The sequence below is a fragment of the Acomys minous genome (genome assembly GCF_964271855.1).
Source record: "Acomys minous genome assembly, chromosome: 12".
NCBI lineage: Eukaryota > Metazoa > Chordata > Mammalia > Rodentia > Muridae > Acomys > Acomys minous.
Window position 1 is genome coordinate 70,763,205 of NC_140493.1, and position 25,043 is coordinate 70,788,247.

Here is a 25,043-nt window from a genome sequence, read left to right on the forward strand (position 1 = left end):
CCTGACACCAAATTAATAGCATTCAAATGAGATGCAAAGCATTATGCAAATATTGAAGAGAAGGCCACTCTTACCAGAGCCTCTGGGCTGTTGGAAGGCCAGTGCCGGGAACCCTTTCATGGAGGACCCCATGGGCTCTCTTCAACTTCAGTCCTCCCGCCTCAGAACCAGCTTGTGCGTAGGACCGGAGAGACTGGCCAGCCACTCAAATTGACTTTGCCTTCCAAGCACTCAGGGCCCTCTTTCCATCTAGAACAACCCACAGGCAGCTGTAAAGGTAGCATAACCTCCCTGGGTCCCAGCACCCCCCCCACCCCCAACCCCCGCTCCCATCAGCACATATGCAAACTAGATGCAAAGGTTTTTTTTGCATCTATTTAACTGTCCATTAAAATAACCCCATGCCCATCACCTCTGCACAGGCCCGGGCTTCCAAATTGCCAACCCCTGCTGCCTGCAAAAGCCATGTGTTTCCTGAGCCTGGTAATTGCTGTGGTGTTTGTTGAGCTGTATTTGCATTTGATTGTCATTTAACTTTCTATCTTTCTCCTTCAATCAAATTGGGGGGGGGGGAGACGGTGCGCCTGTAGAAAGGTGGGAAGTGAGTGGGGAGGAGAATTGGGCTTTTTACCATTGATTTTTCATTTTAGTTTCAGCCCTATTGTGGTTTTCAAAGAGCCTCATTTATTAGTGCCACAGACTTGAACCCTGGGACTTCTCCCTCCACACGGGGGGGGGGGGGGGGAGGGCTTCCTCCCACCCATCCCAGGGCTCCTACGTGCAAATGATTTTAGTCAACAGGCTGGACCTCAGGTCCTGTCTCCGGTCCGCATGTTCTAGCACCTGCCTCATTTCTGCCCAGCTAGTGGCATTAATCATTTATGGAGCTGTGGAGGATCAAAGGCCTCGGCTGGGGGTGGTGGGCAGGCTGGAGGCCTGGCTTTGGAGATGGAAAGTTTCTGCTGCTGTCTCCGTGGTGCACCCTCGGCTCTTACCGCAGTGAGCTGGTCCCATTCCTGGAGTGGGGCCCTAATGCTCAGAGCCAGGACCCTCAGTTGATTGACTTTGGGTAACCCAGGACACCAGGTCTGACATCCCTGGCCGTACCAGAAGCTACTGAGTCTGGGGACTGGCTCCAAGAAGATGGTGGCGGTAAACAGAAAGCCTCTATAGTCTCTGGGATGAAGTGGCAGCCCCGTCCCTGTTCTCCTAAAGCCCTAAAGCCCCTTTAGATGCTTCTGATTTGAGAGCTGTATAGGGGGAGAGTGGACTTGGGGGGGTCTTAGGTTTGGGGTTTTTTTTCTCTCCTCTTCTTACTCAGAAGGCATCATTTAGCAGATGTTAAAGTAAGTCACCAATGTGCCTGTGACCCCACAAGGTGACAGGCTGTTTAGAATTGGAAAGGTGAGGATGGCTTCTCCAAGGATGTGGGCTAGAGACCCAGGCCTGTGCTGGAAGTGGCTAGGAACCCCTTCTCTGGCTTTCAACCCTAGTCTGTAGTAGTCTTCCTCCAGAGTTACCTCACACTTTCCTACGGTGGGGAGGGGGGGTTACTTTGTGGAACCAGTCTCCTTGCTGACCTCAGCTACCTGGCAGGTTCCTTCGTGATGCTGGCTACATAAGCCACGCCCCCACTCTGTCCTCTTCCTTCCATTGGGTGTTCTCCTCCCTCCCTCATTCACTGAAACATAAGGCAGATTGTACTTGGTTCCACCCATCGGCTGTGTGAAGTCCTCGCTGACTTAAAGCACAGCGCTCCCCTTCTCCCTGGCTCATAGCTTTCCTACGGCACCTGAGCTGCCTTAGGCTTTGAGCACGCCCGTTTAGTCACAATATTCACTGGACACCTAGGATGTGCTGCTTACTGGGCCAGGTGTGAGTAAAGGGCACATAGGCCATGCATTCACCAAGTCAACAACTAGTAAAGAAACAAATAATGTAGTGAAAAACTACAGGGGAAATCAGGATCTTCTGAGAGCAAAGAGTCAGGTGTAGACATAGTAAAGGGGCCTTGCAGGCGCGCGCGCGCGCGCGTGTGTGTGTGTGTGTGTGTGTGTGTGTGTGTGTGTATGTGTGTGTGTGTATGTGTGTGTGTATGTGTGTGTGCGCGCGCGTGTGTGTGTGTATGTGTGTGTGTGTGTATGTATGTATGTGTGTATGTGTGTGTGTGTGTGTGTGTGTGTGTGTGTGTGTGTGTGTGTGTACAGAAACCAGAGACTAGCTTACAGACATTGGTTCTCCGCTTCTACCATGTGGGTCTGGGGAACAGAACTCGCGTTATCAGGCTTAGTAGCAAGTATCTTTTATCCACAGATCTAGCTCATTGGCCTCTGCCACTTGCAAATGTGTGTATGAACTGAGTAAACTCTCAGACTGTAAGCCTCTTAAGATACGGATGTGTGTCCCCTCGGACATGTTTTGGCCTCAGTTACTGGTGATGCCAATGTCTAGGGAAAATGGTCCCTTTGAAAGGCATGAGAAAAGATGTTCACCAAAAATTCTACTGCTCCCTAGGTTGATCCTGGCTCTGCCTCAACCTTGGTAGGAACCCATTCCACAGAAGCCACCACATTTACCAGGTCTTCAGCAGAGAGTGACAGCAAGCTGTATTATTATTCTAATCATGTAGTACAAACCCATCATCTGGGTTCAGGGCAGAGTGTTGCATTCTGGGTCTGTAGTCTTCAATGGACCCCCTCTTTAAATGCCCAGGCAGTCGGGAGGGTCATGTTGCGGGTTCCCAGAGAGCTTGCTCATCTTTTTTCTTATAGGCAGTGCCTAGCTCATGCCGAGCCCCACTGCCTTTGAGTCACTAGGAACCATCCTGATATATAAGGTTCATCCTGTATTGTGAATCACCTGCACCCCGCCCCTCCGCTTCTCCCAGAGCTGTGCAGTCCTGAGGGACCCAGGGATGTGGGAAATGCCCCGGGAATGTGCTGTGTATGGGAAAGAGAGGCTCTCCTGACACTTGCCAGTTTCCAGACTTCAGTCAGCCACTTCTGGGTCTGTTCCCCAATTCTGTTGGCAATTCTCGCTCTCCCTCCCCTCCACCTCTCTTCCCTGGCAGCTCCTCCTTTCTGATCCTTTCATGGGGGGGCCCTTCCCCCCTCCCGCCGTCATCCTGCTACTCTCTCCTTTCTCTTCTCCTTCTCCAAACAACTGTCCAAAAATCCCTTCCCAGCATCTTTCCCAGATCATGCCATATGCCACCTGCTGCCTGGGGGGTTCTTTACAGCGGGCAAGGTGGCTCCCCAGAGCCCACAAAAGGCTCTGCAGAGAATCACAGGAGCAAAACTGGAAGACCGTGAGGACCAAAAGACTCTGAGGAATGAAACTTAGGTCAGAAGTCACCTATTTCCAGGATGAGATGGCGGGAAATGCGGTGAGCAAATGATGGGGGTTTGGCCGGAGTTCACATGGAAAGAATTAAGCACAAAGCTGCCCTCTAAGGGCTACGGACAGTTCGCCTTCTTCTTCCTCCACAGATATTAACGTCAGCCACATGGTCCTGTCCCATTGAGTCTGCTGAAACTCCCCTAGCAAGCCTATCCATGTCCCCTGGGTCTGAATAGTTGCCTCCAGGTCTACACAGCTGTGGCTAGCCTGATGTTGGCCTGTGGCTTGCTGGGGCTCCTCAGATCACAAAGAGGCAATGAAATCTTATCATTCGGTACTACTGACTACCTCAACTATTTTGGAATGGAAGTTTCCCTGCCTCTGAAACAATCCTGGTGGACTGGAGGTGTAGTTCAGCGGCACAGCACCTGTCCATTAAGTATGAGCTTTTGCGAGAGGCCCCGGTTTCTAGCACTGAAACAAACAAACAATTGTGTGGGGTTTACCACACAATTAAATGAAAATGTAAAACTAAAACAGCCAAGACGCATACTTATCCCATTTCCTGCATCGGCCTCAAGACCCAAGCTGATGCTGGCATAAAAGATCTGTGTTTCTGTAGCTGTTGTGGTTCCACAGAAGACATAGAGAAAACAGGTCCTGGAAATCTAAGGCTGGATGAGACCCTAGGGTGCTGCCTTCAGCACCCCACGGCTTGACCCAAGTTGCCACCTACCAAGTGGAGAATGTCTCCCCAGGATACAAGTGCCATTGGCTTTTAACTATAATATCAGGATAATTAAGCTTTTCTGTGAGCACAGTTTGCTGCTGATGCAGCTGCCTGGAGCCCTGGCATTTATTGAGCGCAGAGTAATAATTTATTGTCCTTTGTACTCTCAAAAGCCGTCTTCATTATCGGCCCAGGATGGAGCTGCCACAAGGGCAGGCGAGCCTCCCCAGCTGCCTCACTGGTGTGCTTCCTCCCAGGTCACCCTCAGAGCCTTCAGGTACCAGGATGGGGTGGAGAGAGAGGTGAGGTGTTCTCTTTAACGGAGAATCCGATTAGAACCTAACACCTAGGTCGGCTGCTAACCCGGGAGTGGGTGGCAAGCTTGGCTAGGCGTGGGCAGCTCGGTAAGGCGTGGGCGGGGGGCCGTGTGCCACATTAGAAGGGCAATCCTTTCTCCAGGTCTGGCGGTGGCTTGAAAGCCTGTGCTCTTGCCTCTGGGTCTTCTGCGCCTTTGTTTGAGACTTTACGGTAAGCCGCTCCTCCTGCGCCCCCGCCCCCAGCCCCGCGCGGCGATCCCGGGCGCCGACGCCAGGCGCTGGCCGTGGTGCTGATTCTGTCAGGCGCTGGCGGCGGCGGCGGCCCCGCTGCTCTCCCTGGGACCGGCTCTGCCCCCCCGCGCCCACGCCTCTTCGAGTCTCCAGTCCCCCTGGCGCGGCCCCGACCCGGGGCGCGGCCGCAAGCAGCACCATGCGCCCAGCAGTCCTGCTGCTCCTGCCCTCGCTGCTGGCGCTCCTGTCTCACGGTAAGGGACCCCAGCGTCCGGCCACAGGAGGGGGGCGGGCGCGGACTCCCAAGGGGTAGAAAAGCTGGACCATCCCGGCGCCTCGCTCCGCTTGTCCTGTTGTCCCTTCCAAGCACCGCGTCCCACCGGCTGCGCTGTCCCCGGCGCCGACCCAGCCGGGCGGGGCGCGGGCTCCTCGGGCGGGAAGCTGCCGTTGCTCCCGCCATTCGCGCCCGGCCGAGACCTCGCCTTTAATCATCTCCCCGGATCTAATGGGATTTCTCTGCTGCAATTCATCACGCCACCCCCCCCCCTCCCCGCACACACGCGCTCACCCGCGCACTACCTCGCTCCACTCCAGGCGTCTAGGGGCGCCCGGGCGCGTTGCGGGGGAGGTAGGGTGGGAGGTCTGGGGTGCAGAGTCCCGACAGTCCGGCTGGCAGCCGGCCGTTCTGCCTCCCCTACCGCTCTCCAAACTTCGCTCGACTTTGCCGCTTATTCTGGGGCCCCTCGCAACCTCACTGCAGAGGACCTGGGTCGGGTGGTGGCGGGACCCGGGACTGGGACATCTCTCACCTCTCTCTGCCTTGGCACTGTCTTGTCAGGATTGGAACCTAGAACACAATTCTAGGGAGACATTCGGGGACTCTGAGAGCCTTCTGTCCGGCCCCTCGCTCTTCTCAGGGCTGCATCCTAGGACTGGCTCCTTACCCCAAAATTCTTAATTCTTTACACACACACACACACACACACACACACACACACACACACACACACACACACACACACACACACACACACACACCTTATATGCCCGGAAAGCGCTGCCTCCCTCCAGATCTGCCTTCCTGTCGGGCCCTATAGACCTGGGAGCTGCAGACTAGTTGCCCCAGCCCCCGGAACGCCAAGTCCCAACTTCATTGGTCTCGGTCAAGAAAAGCTTGGCCTTGGAGTAGGCAGCTTGGGAGTTTAGGAAAAAAAAAAAAAAAAAGATGAGTGGGAAGCGGGAAGGATGCAAGTCTAATCTGAAGCAGGTGGTCTTGGAATCACAAATGCTCAGATCCAGGTCGTTCTCCACTTTCACTGGTCGCCCGGTGGGGTCCGCGAAACCGCGCTTGGATTTGGGACTCAAAAGTCCCTCGCCATATGGTTACAATTCCTAGCGTCTGCTGTGGACGAGGGAGGAAGGCGAGTTTGTAACCTTCGGGTTCTTTCTTCCTAGGCTGAGACTTTGGAGGTCAGATCAGCCAGGCTAGGGCTGTTTCGGGGGCTGGGCTGGCACCAAGCAGCTGTTCTCCTGCCCAGATGGTGTGGGAGCACATCTTTGAACCTATAGCTCTCTACCCATAGACCATGTCTTTACCCAGCCCACCTGGCTGCCCACACTGGCTCCTCCCTAGGGCTAGGAAAACTTGGAATTTTATGTACTTGCTGGAAGGAGGAAGAATTTCACAAGCCCCACTCCAGGGAAGAGAAACCCATCTCCTGGGCTGGGAATCTAAAGATATCTCTGCATTCAGGGCCCCTGGCCACGGTCTGGCTCCTTCCCAGGGCAGAGTCTGTGTCTGCTCCCTGGTCATGGGAGTCCTTGGCTGGGGGTGTCATCTGGATTCTGCAGGTCCCAGGATGCCTGCACTTCAGGAGCCTTGAGTGTTGGAGGGGGGCACTTTATCAGTTAAGCCACTGGTGTGCAGGTGTAGTCTCTGCCAGCCAGCTCCTTGCATGTTGGAGAGAGACCATAGGTCTCTCGGAGGAAAACTCTCTAGGTGAGAGTCCAGCCCAGACTAGAGGTTTGGAGGCTCATGTTGGGAGGAATTTACTGGCCAGAAGTCTGTGTCCCCTGCCAGTGTCCTTCTGGTCCTGTGGGATTGACTTTCTATGGGTTTTATAGGTAGAAGGAGAGAATCTGGAGGCAGTGGCAAGCCTGGCATGCGAGAGAGCCTGGACCCAGAGCTGGGTAGTCAAGAGGCCCCTACCTCTTTACCATAAATGGAAAGTTAGTCATTAGGGTTCTGAGCCGTCTCATTTGGGAGGTAGCTCACTTGGCTATCTGGGGGGTTCCTGGAGACTTTAGTAAAAGAGTGATTTGAGAAGTAAAGGCCTTGGGATGTAATTCTTTCAGCCAGAGGATGCATGCCTGCATCCTAGCAGCTCGAGAGACCTCAGAGCTCTGCTCACAGGAGGGACTCGGGCCACAGGATGCAGTCAGCCGCAGCCTAAACCTTCAACCTTCAGTAGTCCAAGGGAGGCAGAGGCCCTGAAAACCAAGGAGATAGATGCACAGTGCCATAGTGCCGGGCCCCACGGGCTCAATTTCCTATTTCTTTTGCAGCCTCTTAGATGCAATTGGTTCCAGGTCTGACAAGCATTACAGACTATGGGGCCTCCTCCCAAGCCATGAGAAGTGCCAGGGAAGTCTTGCCACAGTAGGGGAGAAGACAGTTCAGGCAGGAACTGTGCCTGCCTAGGCCTGCTGTGTCAGTTTAATGATTTTTAATGAGCAATTACCTTTAGTCATTCTCTTAATTTCTGAATATCAATAAAGTTAATTAAACTCTGCGTGTGTGAGTGTGGCCTGGGGAGATTGCGAAGGTAAAAGCAGCCAAAACAGGGGTGGGATTAGGTCTCCAAGTATAGAAGCTACCTCCATAGTTAGGTGACCTTGGACCCAGGGCTCCATCTTTCTAAACTCCCTTTCAGAGTGTGGTAAAAAAAAAAAAAAAAAAAGAGGGGTGGGGAGGGGACCAGAAACAGCAAGCCTTGGTTGCTTATTATGCCAGAAATTGGGAGCTAGTGTGTGGAAGGAAAAAAAAAAAAAGGATTTGGCTACCAGGATCCTCATTGCTGCAAGGGTTAACCTAGGACTGACTTAACCTAAAATGCTAATCGCTGCTTGGGGGTGGAGCTCTGAGCTTGGCGCAGGCTTCTGAGGGCTTATTGCTGAGTCTGGGGGTGGGGGTGGGGGGCCTGCAGCAGCTTTCTCACTCTCCGCTCTCTAGCCTGACTCTTCAGGATCAGGGCTCTTGCTGAGGATAAGGGACTGTGGGCGATAGCTTGGATTCTACTCAGAGCCCCAGAGGTGGACATGGCAGGCAAGGAGCCCTTGCTGGGTTTCTGAGGGGACCACCCAGAGAGGAAGAGAAGTTGGAGTTGGCTTTTTTACCCCTCACCGGCCTAAGCGAATCAAGCTTGGCAGGCCCTGGCCGCCATCCCAGCGTTCCTCAGCAGGGTGGCAGCTTAAAATGCCTTGGGGATGCTGTAGGGCACTAATGGGGAGCAAAAAGACAATGGGGCTGGGCTTAATTAGAAATTGAGCTTCCACGCTCCCCCCCCCCACCTCATGATTCTGCCTGAACAGAGGGGCGCGTTAGAAAGGCTGTCCCCTTATCTCTCTCTCTCATCCAGCCCCAGAACCCAGCCTCCTCCTTCTCTCCCCTTCTCTTAGCTCCAGTCAAGACCCCCGAGTGTCAGATAGGTCTCAGCTCAGGAATCCTGTACTCCCCACTTGGGCAGGGCTTTCAGGGTTCACTGTTCTACCCTCCAGCTTTCCCAGACAGGAAAGAGAACAATAAACCGGGGTAACTTCAGTAAACGGAATCCTTCAGTCCAGATGGTGAAGAGCCCCGCCTAACCATGCACTTGGCTTCAGTAGACCTCCACCCTTTGGAGCCTTCGTTGTAAGGATGCATGAAAATGCACGGAACCCTGATGGGTGGTGGCGGCGCTCGCCTTTAATCCCAGCACTCGGGAGGCAGAGGCAGGCAGATCGCTGTGTCTACAAAGCCAGTCCAGGGCAGCCAAGGCTACACAGAGAAATCCTTGTCTCGAAAAGGAAAGAAAGTCCGTGCACAGCCGCCAGGCTTGGTTTCTCACAGTGAGGGGCTAAGATCTATAAATAAGAAGTCACCTAGAAGAGGAAAAGTTGCCAGCCCTCGTCCACAGGCAGGAGGCAGAAGGCAGGTGCTTTCCAAGGCCAGCTCCAACAGGAAGCAGCAGCATCCCAGGAAGATGACTAATCCAGCCAGGTCAAAAGAATCTCGGCGTCAATTTTTCAGACTAGCCAAGCTCTCAATGGCTTTTGGGCTCTTGTTCTTTCTACCTGTTTCCTTTTTCCTCCTCAGCGTTCCCAGTTAATCTGCCTCATGCTTCAGAGTATGGCTTGGCTGGCACTTCAGTAACTGGCCGGCGGGGGGGGGGGGGGCGGGGGCCGGGTTGCATCTGCTCTTCGGCCTGTCCTCCTGTCTGTCTCCTTGTCTGGCCCTCAGGCTGTTGGAGCAAGAGCCTTTGCCTAGTCTGTTGAGCTTCTTCCAGTAGCAACAACTCAGTAAGTCTATCTTGTTTAACCTATATCTTTGTCAACTCCAGAATGCCTATTTAGGAGAAACTTAGGGGTCAGCTGCCTGGTTAGATTGGAAAGATGGTGTGTGTGGGGGGGGGGGCAGCTGGGACTGCATCTTGGAGCTGAGTTTGCATAGCAAGCACACTATTTTTACATAGATTGTATGTTGAAAATTTTTCCCCTTTCCTAACAGTTGGCCAATTATTCTGCCTGTAAATTACAGCCTTTACTTAGTTTTTTTTTTTCCTTCTACAAATTAAGCTGTCATGCCATCAGCCTTAGGTGATTTGGGGGGGACTGGGGCCTGATGGCCATTCTTAGTGCTTGTGGTAAAGCACTTTTTCTCAGTCATCCCTTCGTGCCACCGCTGCTTGTGTCCCCAGTGGCTTGGGGCCTAGCACGTGGCACACATTATATGCATATTAAGACATTTGTAAGAATTGCACGGGTAGAAGTCAGCACAGGAGAGCGCATGGTCCAGCCTTTCAAATTCCCTCCCACAGTTGTATCTGGCTGAGAGGGAGGCAGCCTTGTGTGAAGATGACGACTGAGGCTCCCCGAGAGCATTCCGAGACCATCACACAGCCCGGAGAGGCCAGTACGGAGCTCTGAGATCAGCTACGCCCTCAAATGGAATAGTGGAGGCCTAAGAACAATCTCAATAGCAAGGCAAGCCTTTCTCGCTCCTACGAAAAGCACGTGTTGGGATACAGACATCCCAGTCATGTTCGTTGGCTTCACTGCACAAACGTGGTTTGAGGTGTGAGGACTGGTCCAGAGAACAGCCGTAGGTAGCCACCGGGGCCAAGGCTTCACCGGCCAAGTCTTTCCTACTCTCTTTCTATTTAATGCTCATAGCAAGAAGTTACCATCCCCACTTTACAGATGGGAAAACTGAGTTTGGGAAACATCAAGTTGCTTCCCTTGGGCTTTCCAGCTGGGAAATGGTGCCTGCCTATTTTGCAAAGTCTTGCGTCAGCCAGCACTCTGTCTCCTCCAGCCTAGCAAGGGTGGTAGTGTAGGCAAATGGGAACCCAGAACACCACTTATTCAAATAATATGAGCAGCAATAGTAACGGCAAATGTTTATGAGGACCAAATACACGCCAGGCTCCCTAAGTGCTTTGCATACCTTTGCTCATTACACCCTCATATCGTTTCCATGAAATAGGAGCCATTACCTGCCTTTCATAGACCGAGTCCAGGCTCATATCGTCTGACAGACTCAAGACATAAACACTCTGTAACTTTCTTCTTTCACATGTCTGGCCCTGACAGTTGCTCTCCTGGTGATGTCTAGTCCCAGTCTTTACTGTGGCACATTACAGATATATATATATATATATATATATATATATATATATATATATATATATTTTTTTTTTTTTTATCGTACTCTATCTTAGCGGCAAAGGACTGAAACATCTCGGACCAAAGGCTAATGGTCTTAGGCGATTCTGCCCTTTGGGGGCCTTGGTAAATGAAAGGACCAGTCCGACCTGTCTTGGCATCTTGGATTATCCTGCCCCCTCAGCCTCTGTTGAGGCCTAGTCCCCAGATGGAAGGCCTGAGCCTTTTCCCAGCTTCCTTCCAGAACTACCTACCTGCCGTCCAGCGGCCGCCAGCCCTTCGAAGAAGAGAAGATCGATGCTGCAGCTGGCAGGCAGAGCGTTGCTGGCCATTGATTGTTGAGATTTCTCGGAGGGCTTGGGAGCAAACAAACCCGCCACGTCTCCAACAACAATCCCAGGCTCTGGCTGCAGAGCCTGCAGCCTTGCTGGCAGGGGTGGCTGGCAGGAAGAGAAGGAGTGAGGTGGGAGGTCCCCGGCTGAGCCCAGCAAGAACAAGGGGCTCTGCCGGGAGATGAGCAGAGACTGAGGAAACATCGGAAGGAGGGGAGGAGATCGGTGAGGATGCTAGATGCTAGAGCCTAGAGCCCCCACGTGCCTTAGCTGGTCCTGCCTTCTGTCTGTTTCCATTTTTCTTCCGCCTCCCCTTTCCCCATCACCCAGTAAATACTACCCACCAAGAACTCAGCTGTTCACTCACCCACTCATCCATTCTGCCGTCAACAATCCCTCTACGCAGCACCTATCAAAAGCCAGACTGTAACGCAAGCCCTGACCTTAAGGAACTCAGTTTACAGACAAGCTGCATCCTTATAAATAAGATCATCTCCTGCTACCTCTCTCTAGCTAGACCAGAGACTGCTGGGGTGTTGTTGTTTGTTTGTTTTTGTTGTTGTTGTTGTTGTTGTTGTTGTTTTTTCTCCTCTGATATTAACTGAATGAGCTAGGGATGACAAAAGGCACACGCAGGATCCAACTACCCTAGACTTCAGGGCAGATGACTCCTGGCCAGGACTCCTTCTGTGCCTCAGTTTCTCACCTGGAGCAGGAAATCAATGTATTCTGTGAAAGCTCAGAATGTCTCTGGGGTCCCTAGGCCAGGCTGTGATGAAACCTTCCCATCTGTGCTGGGCCTGGGTGTCCCTGTAACTTTCAACAGGCAGGTAGGTACGGCACAGGGTCTTTCCTGCTTGTCACCAAGCCAAATGCTTTGGGTAACCCCAAGCTGTGCGTATCCAAGGGCTTAACCAGAACGGCCACACCCTGGTTGTAACCTCATCAAGTCCCTCAGAGGCCCCTTCACCCCCTTTTACTCCCTCCCCAAAGGCTCTTCTCTTTATAATCAAGCCCCCCACCCACCCACCCATCAGGCAGGGAAGACAGAATTTAGAAAAGCTCGGTAGAAAACCCTCAAACAATTGAGCACCCCTATATCTTATCGGCATGCTGTTTTTCTCCTGTTCCCCGCCCCCCCCATTCTCAGCCCAGATTCATCTGCACCACTGCCCGCTCAGCTCCTTCCTGCTCCCGCCTTCCCCTCCCAGCTCTGTAGCCGGATCACCAGCTTCTTTGTCCCCCCCAAGCAGCCACCTGCTGAGTGTCTGGCCAGGGTCCCACAAGCCAGCAGGTGCCTAGGGAGTCCCTGGAGCCTGGGGGCTGGGGGAATCAGTCAGTGTGATGAGCCACACTGCAGACCAGGAAGAATTCCAACAGCACAGAGGTTAAATCAGAGAGTCAGGACCCCTTGTATAAGCCTTGTGCTGGCTCTGGGTGTCTAGGTGTCACCTCCCTGTGGTAACACCCTCCAGTGACAGCCTGACAAAGAGGCCCCCCCCTTGGTGCCTTGCATCTCTCTGGCTATCAGAGAGCCCTCTCCTCAAATAGAGCCCCTGGTCTCTTCTGAGCCGTGACCTCCATCTGGCTTCCTTTGATTTCTGTGCTGTCTACAAAAGAGGTGGGATAGAATCTGGTACCATGAATGCCCACTGCCACAGGGAGGTGACACCTAGACACCCAGAGCCAGCACAAGGCTTAAGCAGGGGGCCCTGACTCTCTGATTAACCTCTGTGCCGTTGGAATTTTTCCTGGTCTGCAGTGTGGCTCACCACACTGACTGATTCTCCACTCCTCCCCTCCCCCGGGGACCCAGGAAGCCAGGCCAGGGCTGAGCTATTGAGTCAGAGGTGAGCATCAGCTCAAGGTCTGCGAGATGAGACCAAGCCTCAGAGAGACAGCCTGGGGTCGCGGACCTTTTAAGGGTCTTCACCTGGCACATTGCTTTGCCATCGTTGTCCCAGACATTATTTATATCCAGACAGGAGATGTACTGGTGATTTGAAACATCTGGTCCAACAGCTGGCAGCCTCCCTCCTATGAGGACACCCTATTTTGTGGGTAGCTAAAGAAACCGGAGGAAAGTCACATTTTGAGCATCAAAGTATCCCTGAAATCTCCAGCCAAAAGTGTGAAGGAGGTATCCGGTAAGACATGCAAAAAGGGAGCTTACTGGCACATTTATTTAGACATTTATTTCTCCTTCCTCCTGCGCTGCCCACTCAGTACCTGTCTTGTAGCCGAGCCCCTTTCTACCCTACTTAGTCTAGTCCCCTATCTCCCATCCTCTGTGCCTATGGCTCAGGCTAAGAAAAAGCCTGTTACTCAGGTCTGGCTGGTGCTCAGGAGACCCTGACCTCTGGCTGCTGTGAGCTCTGCTGTACCTCCTGCCCATACTGACTCTGGCACTCCCTTGGCCTTCCCTGCCCTGGGCTTGAAGCAACAGAAACAGGAAGAGGTGGGGAGAAAGTTTAGCTCTCTCAATTAGAGGTGTCCAGGCATCCAGCTACAGAGAGTCTTTGAAGGTCAAAGCAATGTTGGGGTGAGGAGGAGGGTGTGAAGAGAGGGGGCATAGCAGCCTTAAGAGTCTGGGGGGGAAGCCGGGCGTGGTGGCGCACGCCTATAATCCCAGCACTCGGGAGGTAGAGGCAGGTGGATCGCTGTGAGTTTGAGGCCAGCCTGGCCTACAAAAGTGAGTCCAGGACAGTCAAGGCTAACACAGAGAAACCCTGTCTCAAAAAAACAAAACAAAAAGAGTCTGGGGGGAAAAACAGCCTAGACATGCTGGTAGCCTTGGCTGTGCATGCATGCCTGGTTGCCCATCTCTCCCTGGGTGCCAGTGCCCTCTGTCTGGGCATTCTGGGGCAGCAGCCTATGTGGAATACATCACACCTCAGCTGAGGCTGCAGTGCCCCCTCCCATCGACCTACTCTGTCCTCTTTCTCCGCCCCCCCCCCCATCCTGGCCTCTGCTGACCCCCTCAAGGAAGCTCAGAGATACTGCTATTTTTAGGGACACTGCAACCTCTCCTCTCCCCTGCTGGAGATTTCCACTGTGGAAGTGGAGGGACAGGGCAAGCCTGGGGAGCCTCACAGACTGGGGTGCTCAGAAGTTGAGGTCCCGTCCCTCAGTCCCACAAAAAAAACACAGTGGCAAAGATAGCCTGGGCTAGTCCACAGGTGGCATGTAGAAGAGGCAAGTACAGTGCCCTGCCTACAGGAGGCTAGCCCACTTCTGCTCCCACCCCCACCTCACCAAGTCCCCAAGGACAGAGCTTAGTTCTGCAGTGACATTTCCCTGGGCCATTTGGAAGTAAGGTAGAGCTGCTGACATCCCCCCACGGGAGCTGGGAACGGTGGGGAGGAGTGAGGAAGGGTCAAGAAGCAGAGAGAAGAGAGCCGCGTCAATGATGTCACCCATCCAGGGGCCTCCTTGCACTTCCTAGTGGGGCTTCCGGCCCAAGGTAAGGCTCCTACCCACTATCAAATCATTATCTCCAGACCCAGAAGGAAGAAACTCACCCCCATCGTCATTTCCATTGGCCATGGAAACTAGTCACAGCTGGGAGCCCACAGAGCAAAGTGGGGGACCCAGGCGGGAGGCAGCCTCAGCTCCTTCAGAGGGAAGCCTGTCTTTGCTCCCAGAGGCCTTTTGTTTCTGCATCTGTCCATCTGTCTTGACCTCAGACTCCTAGGCCTGCCTCCCAGCTGCCCCATCTCCCACTAGAGAGCTCTCTAACCGGGCTTCCCCACCTGTAGGAAGAGAGTCATCCGATAATGCAAGCAAACAGTGACCCAGAGCCCAAGCACTCAGAAACTGTAGGGCTCTCAGGGTTCTCCAGCCCCACCAGAGCCCCCCCCCCCCCGCGCCACATGTGCACAAACATGCCACAGGCCCACACACATATTCCTGTGCACCCACTCACATATACACACACATTGGAATTTGCACGTGCACACGCATGCATGCTCATAACGTGAGTACACTCAAAACATGCATACGCACACATATACCCTCTCACCAACGTGCACACCTATCCCAACTCCTGATGCTCAGCAAACACTGACCAAGAGTTAGATATAAGGAGATGGGCTCCAGAGCATACAGAGGGAAAGTGGCAAGTAACAGAGTGTAATTCCTCACTGGGCCCTCCAGCAGGCTCTATCAACTCCTAGAGTTGGGCAACAATAATAGAAAAGTTGTAACTGCCTCTCCCACCTGAAGACTTCTTAAGAGATCAAGAGCCAGCTGGGCGAGGAGGCACACGCCTGTAATCCCAGCACTCTGGAGGGAGGCAAAGGCAGGAAGATGTCTGTGAGTTCAAGGCCAGCCTGGTGTACAAAGTGAGTCCAGGACAGCCACGGCTCCATAGAGGAAACCTTCTCTCTAAAAAAGAAGAAGAAGAAGAAGAAGAAGAAGAAGAAGAAGAAGAAGAAGAAGAAGAAGAAGAAGAAGAAAAGGAAATCAAGAACCAAGTACTGAGAAAAACAAAGCAAACAAACAAACAAAAAACCAACAGATAGACCCAAAGAGGGTAGGTCAGGCTCAAAGCCACACAGTCCATCAGCGGTAGAGGTTCAGTGACACTGGAGCTAAGAGCAGACACTCCAGTGACCTTTGGAGAAGTAGCTAGAACCCAACTCAGCATTGAGAGCCTAAGCCCAGGACCCCTTTCTTTCTCAACTGCAGTTTACCAATCTGTATTCCCCGCCCCCTTCCCCATGCAGCAGATAAAAACACCAGAGGTTAGCGGGGTGACTTTGCCCTCATCCACAAAGTAAGTTCCTTCATTGGAACCTCAGACACTAGAGATCCTTCCCAGAAGTGGACAAAAGTGCTGGGAATGGCCTCAGAGGAGTTGGCTTTTGAACACTGGGTTAGGGGCTAGGAAGGGTAGCAACCCAGAGACGCTGCTCTGGGGCCCTGGAAGGTTGCTGCTCTCCAACCCTGTCACCTTGCAGCTTTGCTTTGCTCGGCTTGTGGCTGAAGGGGACCATCCATGGTTGGTGCCTGGAGTTGGGGAGGGGGCAGAAGATGGCTGGGGGAGGCGGGCGCGGAATGGCTGTTTCTCTCTTGATCATGCCCTGTCCCCTAGCTTTGCCTCTGGGCTGGCTGAGACAGTCCAGCCCCACTGGCTCCAGGGAGAACACAGTTCCTGCCTCTGCAGACTTCCTGTCCTGGCTCACATTGCCAGAGGTTTGCCATTCAGAGAAATACGGACTTCGCCGCCGCCCCCCCCCCCCCCCAGGGTGCGGGTAATGACTGGGCTGGCTCTGGAGGAGGGCTGTGCCTTGAGCACCCAGCTCAGGGCCGTGCCCTTCTGCCCCTCTGCTCTAACCTCTGCCATGGGACCTGCAGCTAGCTCCTCTGCCTCCTGCCTAACATGCTAGGCAGAAGGGATTCGGGATAGCAGGTGGACAGAGGGGCTGATGGGTAGAAACCCCACCATGAGGAAAGGATGCCCAGCCTCAGTGCCTACCTAGACCCTGCTTTATCCACCGCAGCCCAGTCAAGGTGAGGAACAGTCGGTGAGACTGGTAAGGGTAGCGAGACGGAAGTTTCTCCCGCTGCTCCCTATTCTGCCCCAGGGGCAGGGGCCAATTCCACAGCCCCTACTTCTCAGGGCTGTGCTCTAAGGCCCCAGCCCCAGGAATCACGGGTGAGGAGGCAGGGCTCTGGCCTTCGGGTCCCCAAGGCGCAGCAGGCAGACAGGAGGGGGGGGGGCGGGCACAAGGCCGCAGGGGAAGGTGTAGAACGCAGCAGGTGACGCTGTAGCAGAGGCCTCATTAATCACCTCTCCAGCCCCCAGCTCTGCAGTGGCGAGACCATATTAGATTTTAAATTGGAAAGCGGAGAACGTGGCAGTTAGCAGGGAGCTCCTTCCACCCCGGGCCCCTGATCACAGCCTCACAGGAGGGAAGGGACAGTGGACTGAAAAGGGGGCTACCCTGACTGCAGCTCAGAGCAATGGCCCCTCCCTCTCCCTTCCTCCTCAGAGCCTGGAGGGCTGTAAGACAAATGGCTCTGGGAAAGGTTAGGTTAGGGTCCAAGGAGGAGACAGTTAAAATAAGGGGCCACGGCAGCCTTTGTGGGAACAGGGTCTTTCTGGGCTTGAGGTTCTAGGGTGTGATCTTCCTAAGCAAGGACAAATGGTAATGACAAGTGGCCTGTGCGTGAGCTTGGATTTACACACAGGCAGGCAGGCAGGCAGGCAGACGCTCAAACATACCCATACCCACACACACAAGCACCAATGCTACCAGATGACTATATGTCTATTCCTCACGCACACGTGCCTGCAACAAAGCAGCCACCAATACAATAGCAGTGTTGATCCCAGGCTGTGAGACAGGCGCAATCTTGATGGCCATTTTACCTTCATAAGAAGTAGGACGCCCTATGAACATATACAGGGGGAGGAAATCCCCCTCAGGAACAGTCATAGGGGAGGGGAATAAGGGGAAAATGGGAGGGAGGGAAGAATGGGAGGATACAAGGGATGGGATAACCATTGAGATGTAACAAGAATAAATTAATAAAGTAAAAAAAAAAAAAAAAAAAAAGAAGAAGTAGGACGGTCTTGTCCACGCTGCCTGTCAGCCTCAAATTCTCCACACGGAAACTGTAGAATACAGACTCCAAGCACCAAGAGCAGCCAGCAGTTCTGAAGGGAAGATGGCTCTGGCAGGGGGTTTGTGATGGGCTCACAGGGATGCTGGGTAAATAGGAATGCCCTACCCTAGCCCCATGGTTGAGCAGCTGCCCCAGGATGCTACCTCCATTCCCCCGCCCCAGGGGTACTCAGCCCTCTGCTGCTGACTGGGCAGTGAGAAAAGAAGAGAAAGCAGAACAGGTGTTCCCACAAGACACATACATGCCTGCGCCCACCTTGGTTGGATCACAGGAGACCAGTTGTCCCTCCTGTAAAGTCAAAATCCTCTTGAACTGTCTCTGCTCCAGCCTGCAGAATTGCCCATCAAACACACACACACACACACACACACACACACACACACACACACACAGACACACACACACACACACACACACACACACACACACACACATACACAGACATTCAGCCCCATCAACCTGGGGCTGCCGAGATGGCTCAGCACTTGCTGCTCTTACAGAGGACCCCAGGTAAGTACCCATCACCCACATGCTAGCTAACAATTGCATATTATTTCAGTTATAGGGGATCTGACGCCCTCTTCTGGCCTCTGTAAGCCTTACATTCGTGTGGTGCACATAATATACGTGCAGGCAAACATATATGCAAAATAAAAAGAAATAAATCTTTTTCTTTTTAATCTGTAAAGCATCTCTGTTGTTGAAAAAAATATTTTATTGCAAAAAGTACTGCTTGAGGGCTAGACACCTCATGTCTATGGTATGATCATCTTGGGAACTGAGCTGTCCTGGTTCTGTTCCATCAACTGTACAATGGGGTGATACAGTTTCTAACTGATTGAACTAAGTGATGTCCAGTGAGCTGACTCTGGTAAAAAAAAAAACACTTGGGATGTCACTGGGCATGTGGTAAATGCTAGCTAAACAGCAGCTTGCGATATTTCCACACACTAAGCCCTTCATGGTTCACGCTGTTGTAGTATGTGAGAGTAGGCAGGACCCCTAAACCCTTCTCCATTTTATCAAAGGGTGTGGAGGCTTGGTTTGGCAAAGTGGCCTGGACAACATCCCCAGGCTTCACCTATCAGGGGCAGGGACACTTCGAGGTGGCCTGACTCCTGGTTTGTGCCACTACCTCACTTTTATTTGTTTGTTTTGTGTTTTGTTTTTATGTGTAGCCTTGGCTGTCCTGGACTCACTTTGTAGACCAGGCTGGCCTGGAATTCACAGATACCCGCCTGCCTCTGCTTCCCTGAGTGCTGGGATTACAGGCGTGCGCCACGGTGCCCAGGTTCTCCTTGGTCACCTAGGAGTCAGTGAGTGCTCTGACCCCTGAGGTATGGCCACGGATGGCAGACACTGGAGGGCTCCCTCTGTGGAGCATCTGGGGCAGGTACCTTCCTAATCCCAACACTCTAACCCTGGCCCTACCCCTAATTTGCTGTGGAAACCCTTCTGGATTGTTTCCTCCTGGGCAAGTGGAAGAGGTGTGAGGTGCTCACAGAAGGCACAAGAACCCAAGTTCCAGGAACCGGCCATTTCTCAACCCAGAATCTGGCTGAGAGGAGCTGCCCCTGCTCTCAGTTTTCTTGTTGGTTTGGTTTGGTTTGATTTTTGAGACAGGGGTGGTTGTGTGTGTGTGTGTGTGTGTGTGTGTGTGTGTGTGTGTGTGTGTGTGTGTAGCCTTGGCTAGTCCTGGAACTAGATCTGTAGACCAAGCTGGCCTCACAGAGATCCACCTGCCTCTGCCTGCCATATGCTGGGATTAACGCCCGTTTGGCTCCTGCTAGTATTTAAAGTCTGGTCTTTATTGGATCAACAGGGGCTGAGCAGGAATGAGGGTGGTGACAAAGCGTGATGGGAGACTAGTCACAGGGAAGACAATAAACGTGGATGAGGGGACCCGCTGGCTTCTGCTGCCAGCTGCCAAGGGCAGCTGCCCAGCTTCTCCCTGTTGGACCCACCTCTGCCCCACCCCTGCTGGCAGAGAGCCAGGCTTTGGGGAGCAGAATGGATCCTGGTTGTATAGGCAAGCAGACCTGGGTTTAGGAACTGTGCCCCCCCCCCCCCGCCAGACTACCTTTCACTGAGCCAGCACCAGGGTCCAACGTTTGTGGGCAGAGCTATGTGGGGAGAGAGGTGAGTGATGCTGCCTGTATCCTTGCTACAGCGCAAGCTATTTGTTGGCTCAGGACCCGTCAGGAAGTATCCCAGGTGGTCAGAGGACAGCCAGGCAGAGATGGGCATCCAGAGAAGAGACAGAAATTGGACCTGGAAGGATGGGGAGAGACAAATGGGAGGAGAAAGCATAGCAGGAGGATGGATCAATATGAGTGAATGGGGTATTTAGGGGAGGTACCTGTTCTGACAATGGAAAAATCTCTTCTCCCATGCCCATCTCAAAATACTAACCCTCCAGGACACCATGGAGCCTCCTGTCACCACAAGCTGCAGGATCCCCCACACGAATGTTCTAGTACAGCGGCACCCAGACTGGTGGGGAGATAGGAGGCCCAGTGAGAGCAGCCAAGAGTGCTAGGCTGCGGGTTCCGATCTTAGGCCTCTGCGTGGTCATGAGTGAGTTACTTAACTACCTCTGGGACAATGGCCCCAACTCTCCTGGATTGAGGAGGTGTCGACAGTACAGTCAGCATTCAGCGAGCCGTGAGGAATTGGCAGCAGCTCCAGCTGTTGGTCCCAGACCGCAACAGGAAATGTGTGTCCATTCTGGATCTTGTATTTTAATAACCTTAGAAAAACTCCATCCCATCCCGGGGCCTCAACTTCCCTATATATATAGTATGAGGGTCATATTGCCTCGCCTACCAGTACCAGCAGACGCACGGCATTGAACCTGCTCAGAGGCTGGGCCCTGTGCTGGGGGCGGGCAGTGAGTGTGGAATCAGAAGCTTCTAGAACCGGACTTCAGGGCCCTGTGGCTCTGCCAACTTCTACCAGGTACCTCGGTACAGAGGCGGCGCTGGGCCACCACCCTGTCAGTGTGGTGATCAGACTCAGGCCTGGGAGTGCCCACAATCTCTGACACACAGGGCCCCCTTCCTTCCCTCATACTCTGGGATAATAGGGGTCTGCAGAGCCAGGCCCTCACTAATCCCCTATTAAAACTTGAAAGGGGCCAAGAAACCTCCAGAATAAACTCATTAATTTTTATGGGATAATAAATGGATCCCATTAAATTCTCATTCTTCCAATGCTGGGCCAGCTTAACCTTTAGCACTCAGAAGAGTGGGCTCCCTGCCCACTGCACCCCCAGGCTCTCCTGGACCCCCATGTTCTCATACTCCCTCCTCCAAGCTGAGACTTGGTTCTACCCTATGGTGGCAGAATTCATCCGAACACATCCCAGAACCACAGGGGCCTCTCCCCATACTGGACTTACGTTTCTTAAGACTTTCTGTCTCTGAGACGACGTGAGTCCTGGTCATACCTGGGGGAGCCTGTCCACACTGGGCTTTGAAGTGACAGACAGCCCCCACCCTCCACCCCCCACCTCCTTGTAGAAGATGGAGGTGGGGTTGGCAGGTGGAAGCCCTGTCGGTCAAGAGATTCTTCCTTCCAGAACTCAAATGTCCTCCCTTCCCAGGCAGGGAGACAGTGCATATGATAGTGAGGCATTAGAACCCAAGGCTGAGTGGTGCAGAAAGATCTACAGATTCCTGATAGTGCTGAGGGCAGCTATTGTCTGGGACAGCAAATCCTCCAGGAAGAGACACTGCAGAATACCACCCGATTCACTGCTCACCCGCCGTGAGGCCCTAAGCCTCAGTTTATCTAACTGCAAGACAGAGACTGTAAGACAGCTCTCAGGAGCTGGAAAGGGCTCCGAACTTCCATCCTGAGCCTCACCTGCCAGGCGTGGGACAGACACACAGGCCTTATCTGTGCTGGACCCCTTTGGGCTCTACCTGGGGGGTGAGGCAAAGTAGGGCAGGGAACTACCAGGCTGAGGTTGAGGGGTGGGAGTTCTATTCCTAAGAGGGGCGGGGGGTGGGGGTGGGGGTGGGGGTGGGGTGACACCAGGGCCGGGAGGCGGAGCGGGAGAGAATCCACTGGGGAGGCATCCTGAATGGCTCATTAGTGCCGATGAAAGCCTTTTTTCATTTCGTCTAAATACTTTAAACAGGGCTCCCTCCGATGTCTATTTGCATAGCTTAAGAGCTAATGCGGGAGGAGGGCCCTTGCTGCAGCGCCCAGGGCTGGGGGTTGGTGGGAGTCTCTACTGCTGTAGGGGACCAGCCAAGCGAAGGAGGGTCCTTTCCAGACCTAGACCTTTAGAGGGGCGGCCCCAGCCCCTTGGAGCTCTGCAGGGAGCTGCGGGAAATCTTCCCTGTGTCCAGGCACCAGGTGAACAGAGAAAACAAGGATCGTGGAAGTTTATGTGGTCGTTCTCCGCTCCCCCAGCTTTGTCCCCTAGGACCAGCAAGGCCTAGAGGTGACTGCCCTCTTCAAGGATGATGGAGAACTAGGTCTGTTTTGTGGATGGCATTCCCCATGGTCATAACATTGTCACCCAACAGGGATTGCTGTTTCCCAGAGAGAAGAGACCTCACTTTTAGCTACATCCCCTCTATCCTGGTGGACAGCCTCCCTCTCTTCCTGTATCTCTGCCCCCACGATGTTGCTGTCTACAGCGTTCAGAGGACACCTTTCCCACTTTTCTTTCTTTCTTTCCTCCTTGTTTTGTTTTGTTTTTCGAGACAGTGTTTCTTTGTGTAGCCCTGGCTATCCTGGAGCTAGCTCTAAAGACCAGGTTGGCCCAGAACTCACAAGAGTTCTGCCTGCCTCTGCTTCCCTGGTTCTGGGATTAAAGGTCTGAGTGAAAGCCTGCCCAAAGACAGAAGTGACATTTTTGGTTTGTTTGTTTGGTTGGTTGGTTTTGGTTTTGTTTTGTTTTGTTTTTTAGGGACAGGGTTTCTCTGTGTAACCTTGACTGTCCTGGACTTGCTTTGTACACCAGGCTGGCCTCGAACTCACAAAGATCCACCTGCCTCTGCCTCCCCAGTGCTGGGATTAAAGGCCTAGGCCACCACTGCTCAGCCAGTGGTGTAGGACTTTTAAATGGCAGAGCTGACACTGGAACCAAGCTCTGTGTGCCTGTGTTCTAGTGCTATTGAGTAAAGTTGGGTTCCAGGCTCAGGTGTGCTTTGGGAATGGAGTGGGGAGCTCCATTTAAGACACCTTCCCAAGGCCAGGATCACTTCCAACCTGCAGAGCCCTTGGCTGGACCCATTCCTTTCCGTTCTTGTGGCTTCTTCAAACGGCTAGAGTGTTCACTGCTGGGAGCATCGCTCCTCTGTGCCACAAGTCAGCACGGTCTGGAACGGCTGGCCGCCATCGGTGCTGCTCTTTATTCCCAGTTCTCACACAGCCATTTCAAATGCTGTAAAGACCAGGACTATTCTCAGAGCCTTCTCACAGCTGACAAAAAAAAAAAAAAAAAGCAAAAAACAAAAAAAGCAAAAAACTGAATGTGGAACCAGCATCCGCTGACCTTTTCTTGGCAGTTAAGGATCTAGGGAGCCTAGCGGGCCACACACAGAATGTGCGTCATCTCGTCAGTGATGTGGTTAAATGAGTCAACATAATCAATAAATAGTGAGCTAGACAGCCAGCCGCAGATCGACTCTTGGTTCCGGCGCTGGGTGAGTCTTTGCCTTTACCCACCTGTAAGCTTTAAGCAACACACAAGGAAGATCCTTCTGTCATCGAGTTGCTGTGTCAAGCTTGTTAGGGGTTGTCATCACTTGCCTGTAACCCGGGCACTAGGGTGGTAGAGGCAGAGGACCCACCCTTGACTATGTAGCAAATACAAGACCATCCTGAGCTACGTGAGACCCTGTCTTGAAAAAAATAAACAAAATAAAAGCAAACCAAACCAACAAGCAAAATGAAACAAACCCCTGGAAGGCTGAGGCAGGAGGATTGAAAGCTTAAGGCCTTCTTGGGCTATATATAGCAAGATTTAATAATAAGAATAGTAATAGCAGTAATATCAGGTCTGGAAGGGGACTGGCTTGGCAGTCTGGCCCCTCAGCGCCTTCTTCTGCTAGTTCCTGTATCACACTCTGCCCTTGAGTGGGGCCCTGAACTTACCCTGGCCTCTTCGCCACAACCCCTGAAGGGACCCCAGCGATGTGTTACAGAGCCCCCAGGGGCACCTCCAACAGTCAACTAGGGAATCTGGCGGTACCTCCTGCAGAAATGGTTTATCTCCCAGGGATTATCTCACCCTCGCTGACAGTGGGTGGCTCCCGCAGGGAACAAGTGGCAACCGATTTGGGAATCAATTTGCTCGTTTGATATGCTATCTCGATCTCATTTAACGGAGAGCTCCGGTCCCCCTAGATAACACAATCAGCTCAATCGACAGTGACGGGAGGTGCCCATTAGCAACACTCCATTGCCCGGCACCCACCTGACTGCTGGCAGGAGAGCTGTGCCAGCTATGGTCACTTCCTGAGGCAGAAGCTCTCTGTGCCCCACCCCACCCGCCACTCTTCCAAGGAAGAGTCCCACGGGTGCTCACCCTGAGCCACACGGGATGTACCTCTTGATAGGCACCCCCTGGAAAATAGAGAGTTCCAGGGGCTCCAGCCTGTGTGTCATGCTAAGAATAGTCACTCCTTACCTGGCAAAGACAGAATGACATCTGGGGCTGGGAGAAGTAGCCTTGTCCTGGCTACTACCTCAACACCCCCCCCACTCCCCCCAACCCCCCACCCCCGCCGTCACCGTGTCACTGATTTAGATGAAAGACATCCGGCACTGTCGAACCATCTGCTCTGGGGGATATGAGCCTGGCTGGGTGTCTAGTTTGGACACACTGTGATATCAGTGCTTGGCACAAATGCCAGGGCACATATGGGCTACTTTAGTGGGCATCTCAGGATGCAGCGGTTGGTCCAGGTTTTCCAAGGCTTTGCATTGCCTGGGCCCTGTGACCCAGAAGAGTGGAGAGCACCCCAATTTTCTCCCTCCTCCCATTCGTCTGACACATCAGAGCTGTGATGGTCTCCTGAACAGAATGTAGCCCATCTGCCACTTGTTCCTGCCTGCCAATCCATGAGGTGGGTGTGTGAGCCTGTGGAATGACAGCCCCACCAGCAGGCAGACGATTAGTTAGAGGAGCCCCGACCTCCTCTGCTAGCTCACCTGCCCCGGTTGTACTTCCTTCCCGGATCCTCAAAGCAGCCATTTTGAGATCTGTAGAGATTGAGACTATCCCCTCAGCCTTCTCGGAGCTGACAAAATTCTGTATGAACTGAATGCGAGAACCGGCATCCGCTGACTTTTTCTTGGCAGTTAAGGATCTAGGGGGTCTGGCGGGCCCCACATGCAGGATGTGCGTCATCTCTTCCGTGGTGTGGTTAAATGAGTCAACATAATCAATAGTGGAGCAATCTATACTGCTGACCAGAGATAGGAAATAAGTTTCCTTTCTGTAGCCTGACCGGTTGGTGACGGCTGCCTGGATAAACCGTTGGGAAGAGTTCTGAAGTCTCATGTGACTTCAGCAAG

General features: G+C 53.1%; 1 protein-coding gene across 2 annotated transcripts in view; it reads left to right on the forward strand.

Annotated features, from left to right (window-relative positions):
• Positions 1-4,646: 4,646 nt before the first annotated feature.
• Positions 4,647-25,043, forward strand: part of SEZ6 (seizure related 6 homolog) — a 48,689-nt gene continuing 28,292 nt past the window's right edge. For both annotated transcript variants that reach the window (XM_084749312.1, XM_084749313.1), the window contains exon 1: positions 4,647-4,871. In XM_084749312.1, the coding sequence (XP_084605438.1) occupies positions 4,817-4,871 (55 nt within the window). In that variant the 5' untranslated portion in view covers positions 4,647-4,816. The remainder of the gene's footprint in view (positions 4,872-25,043) is intronic.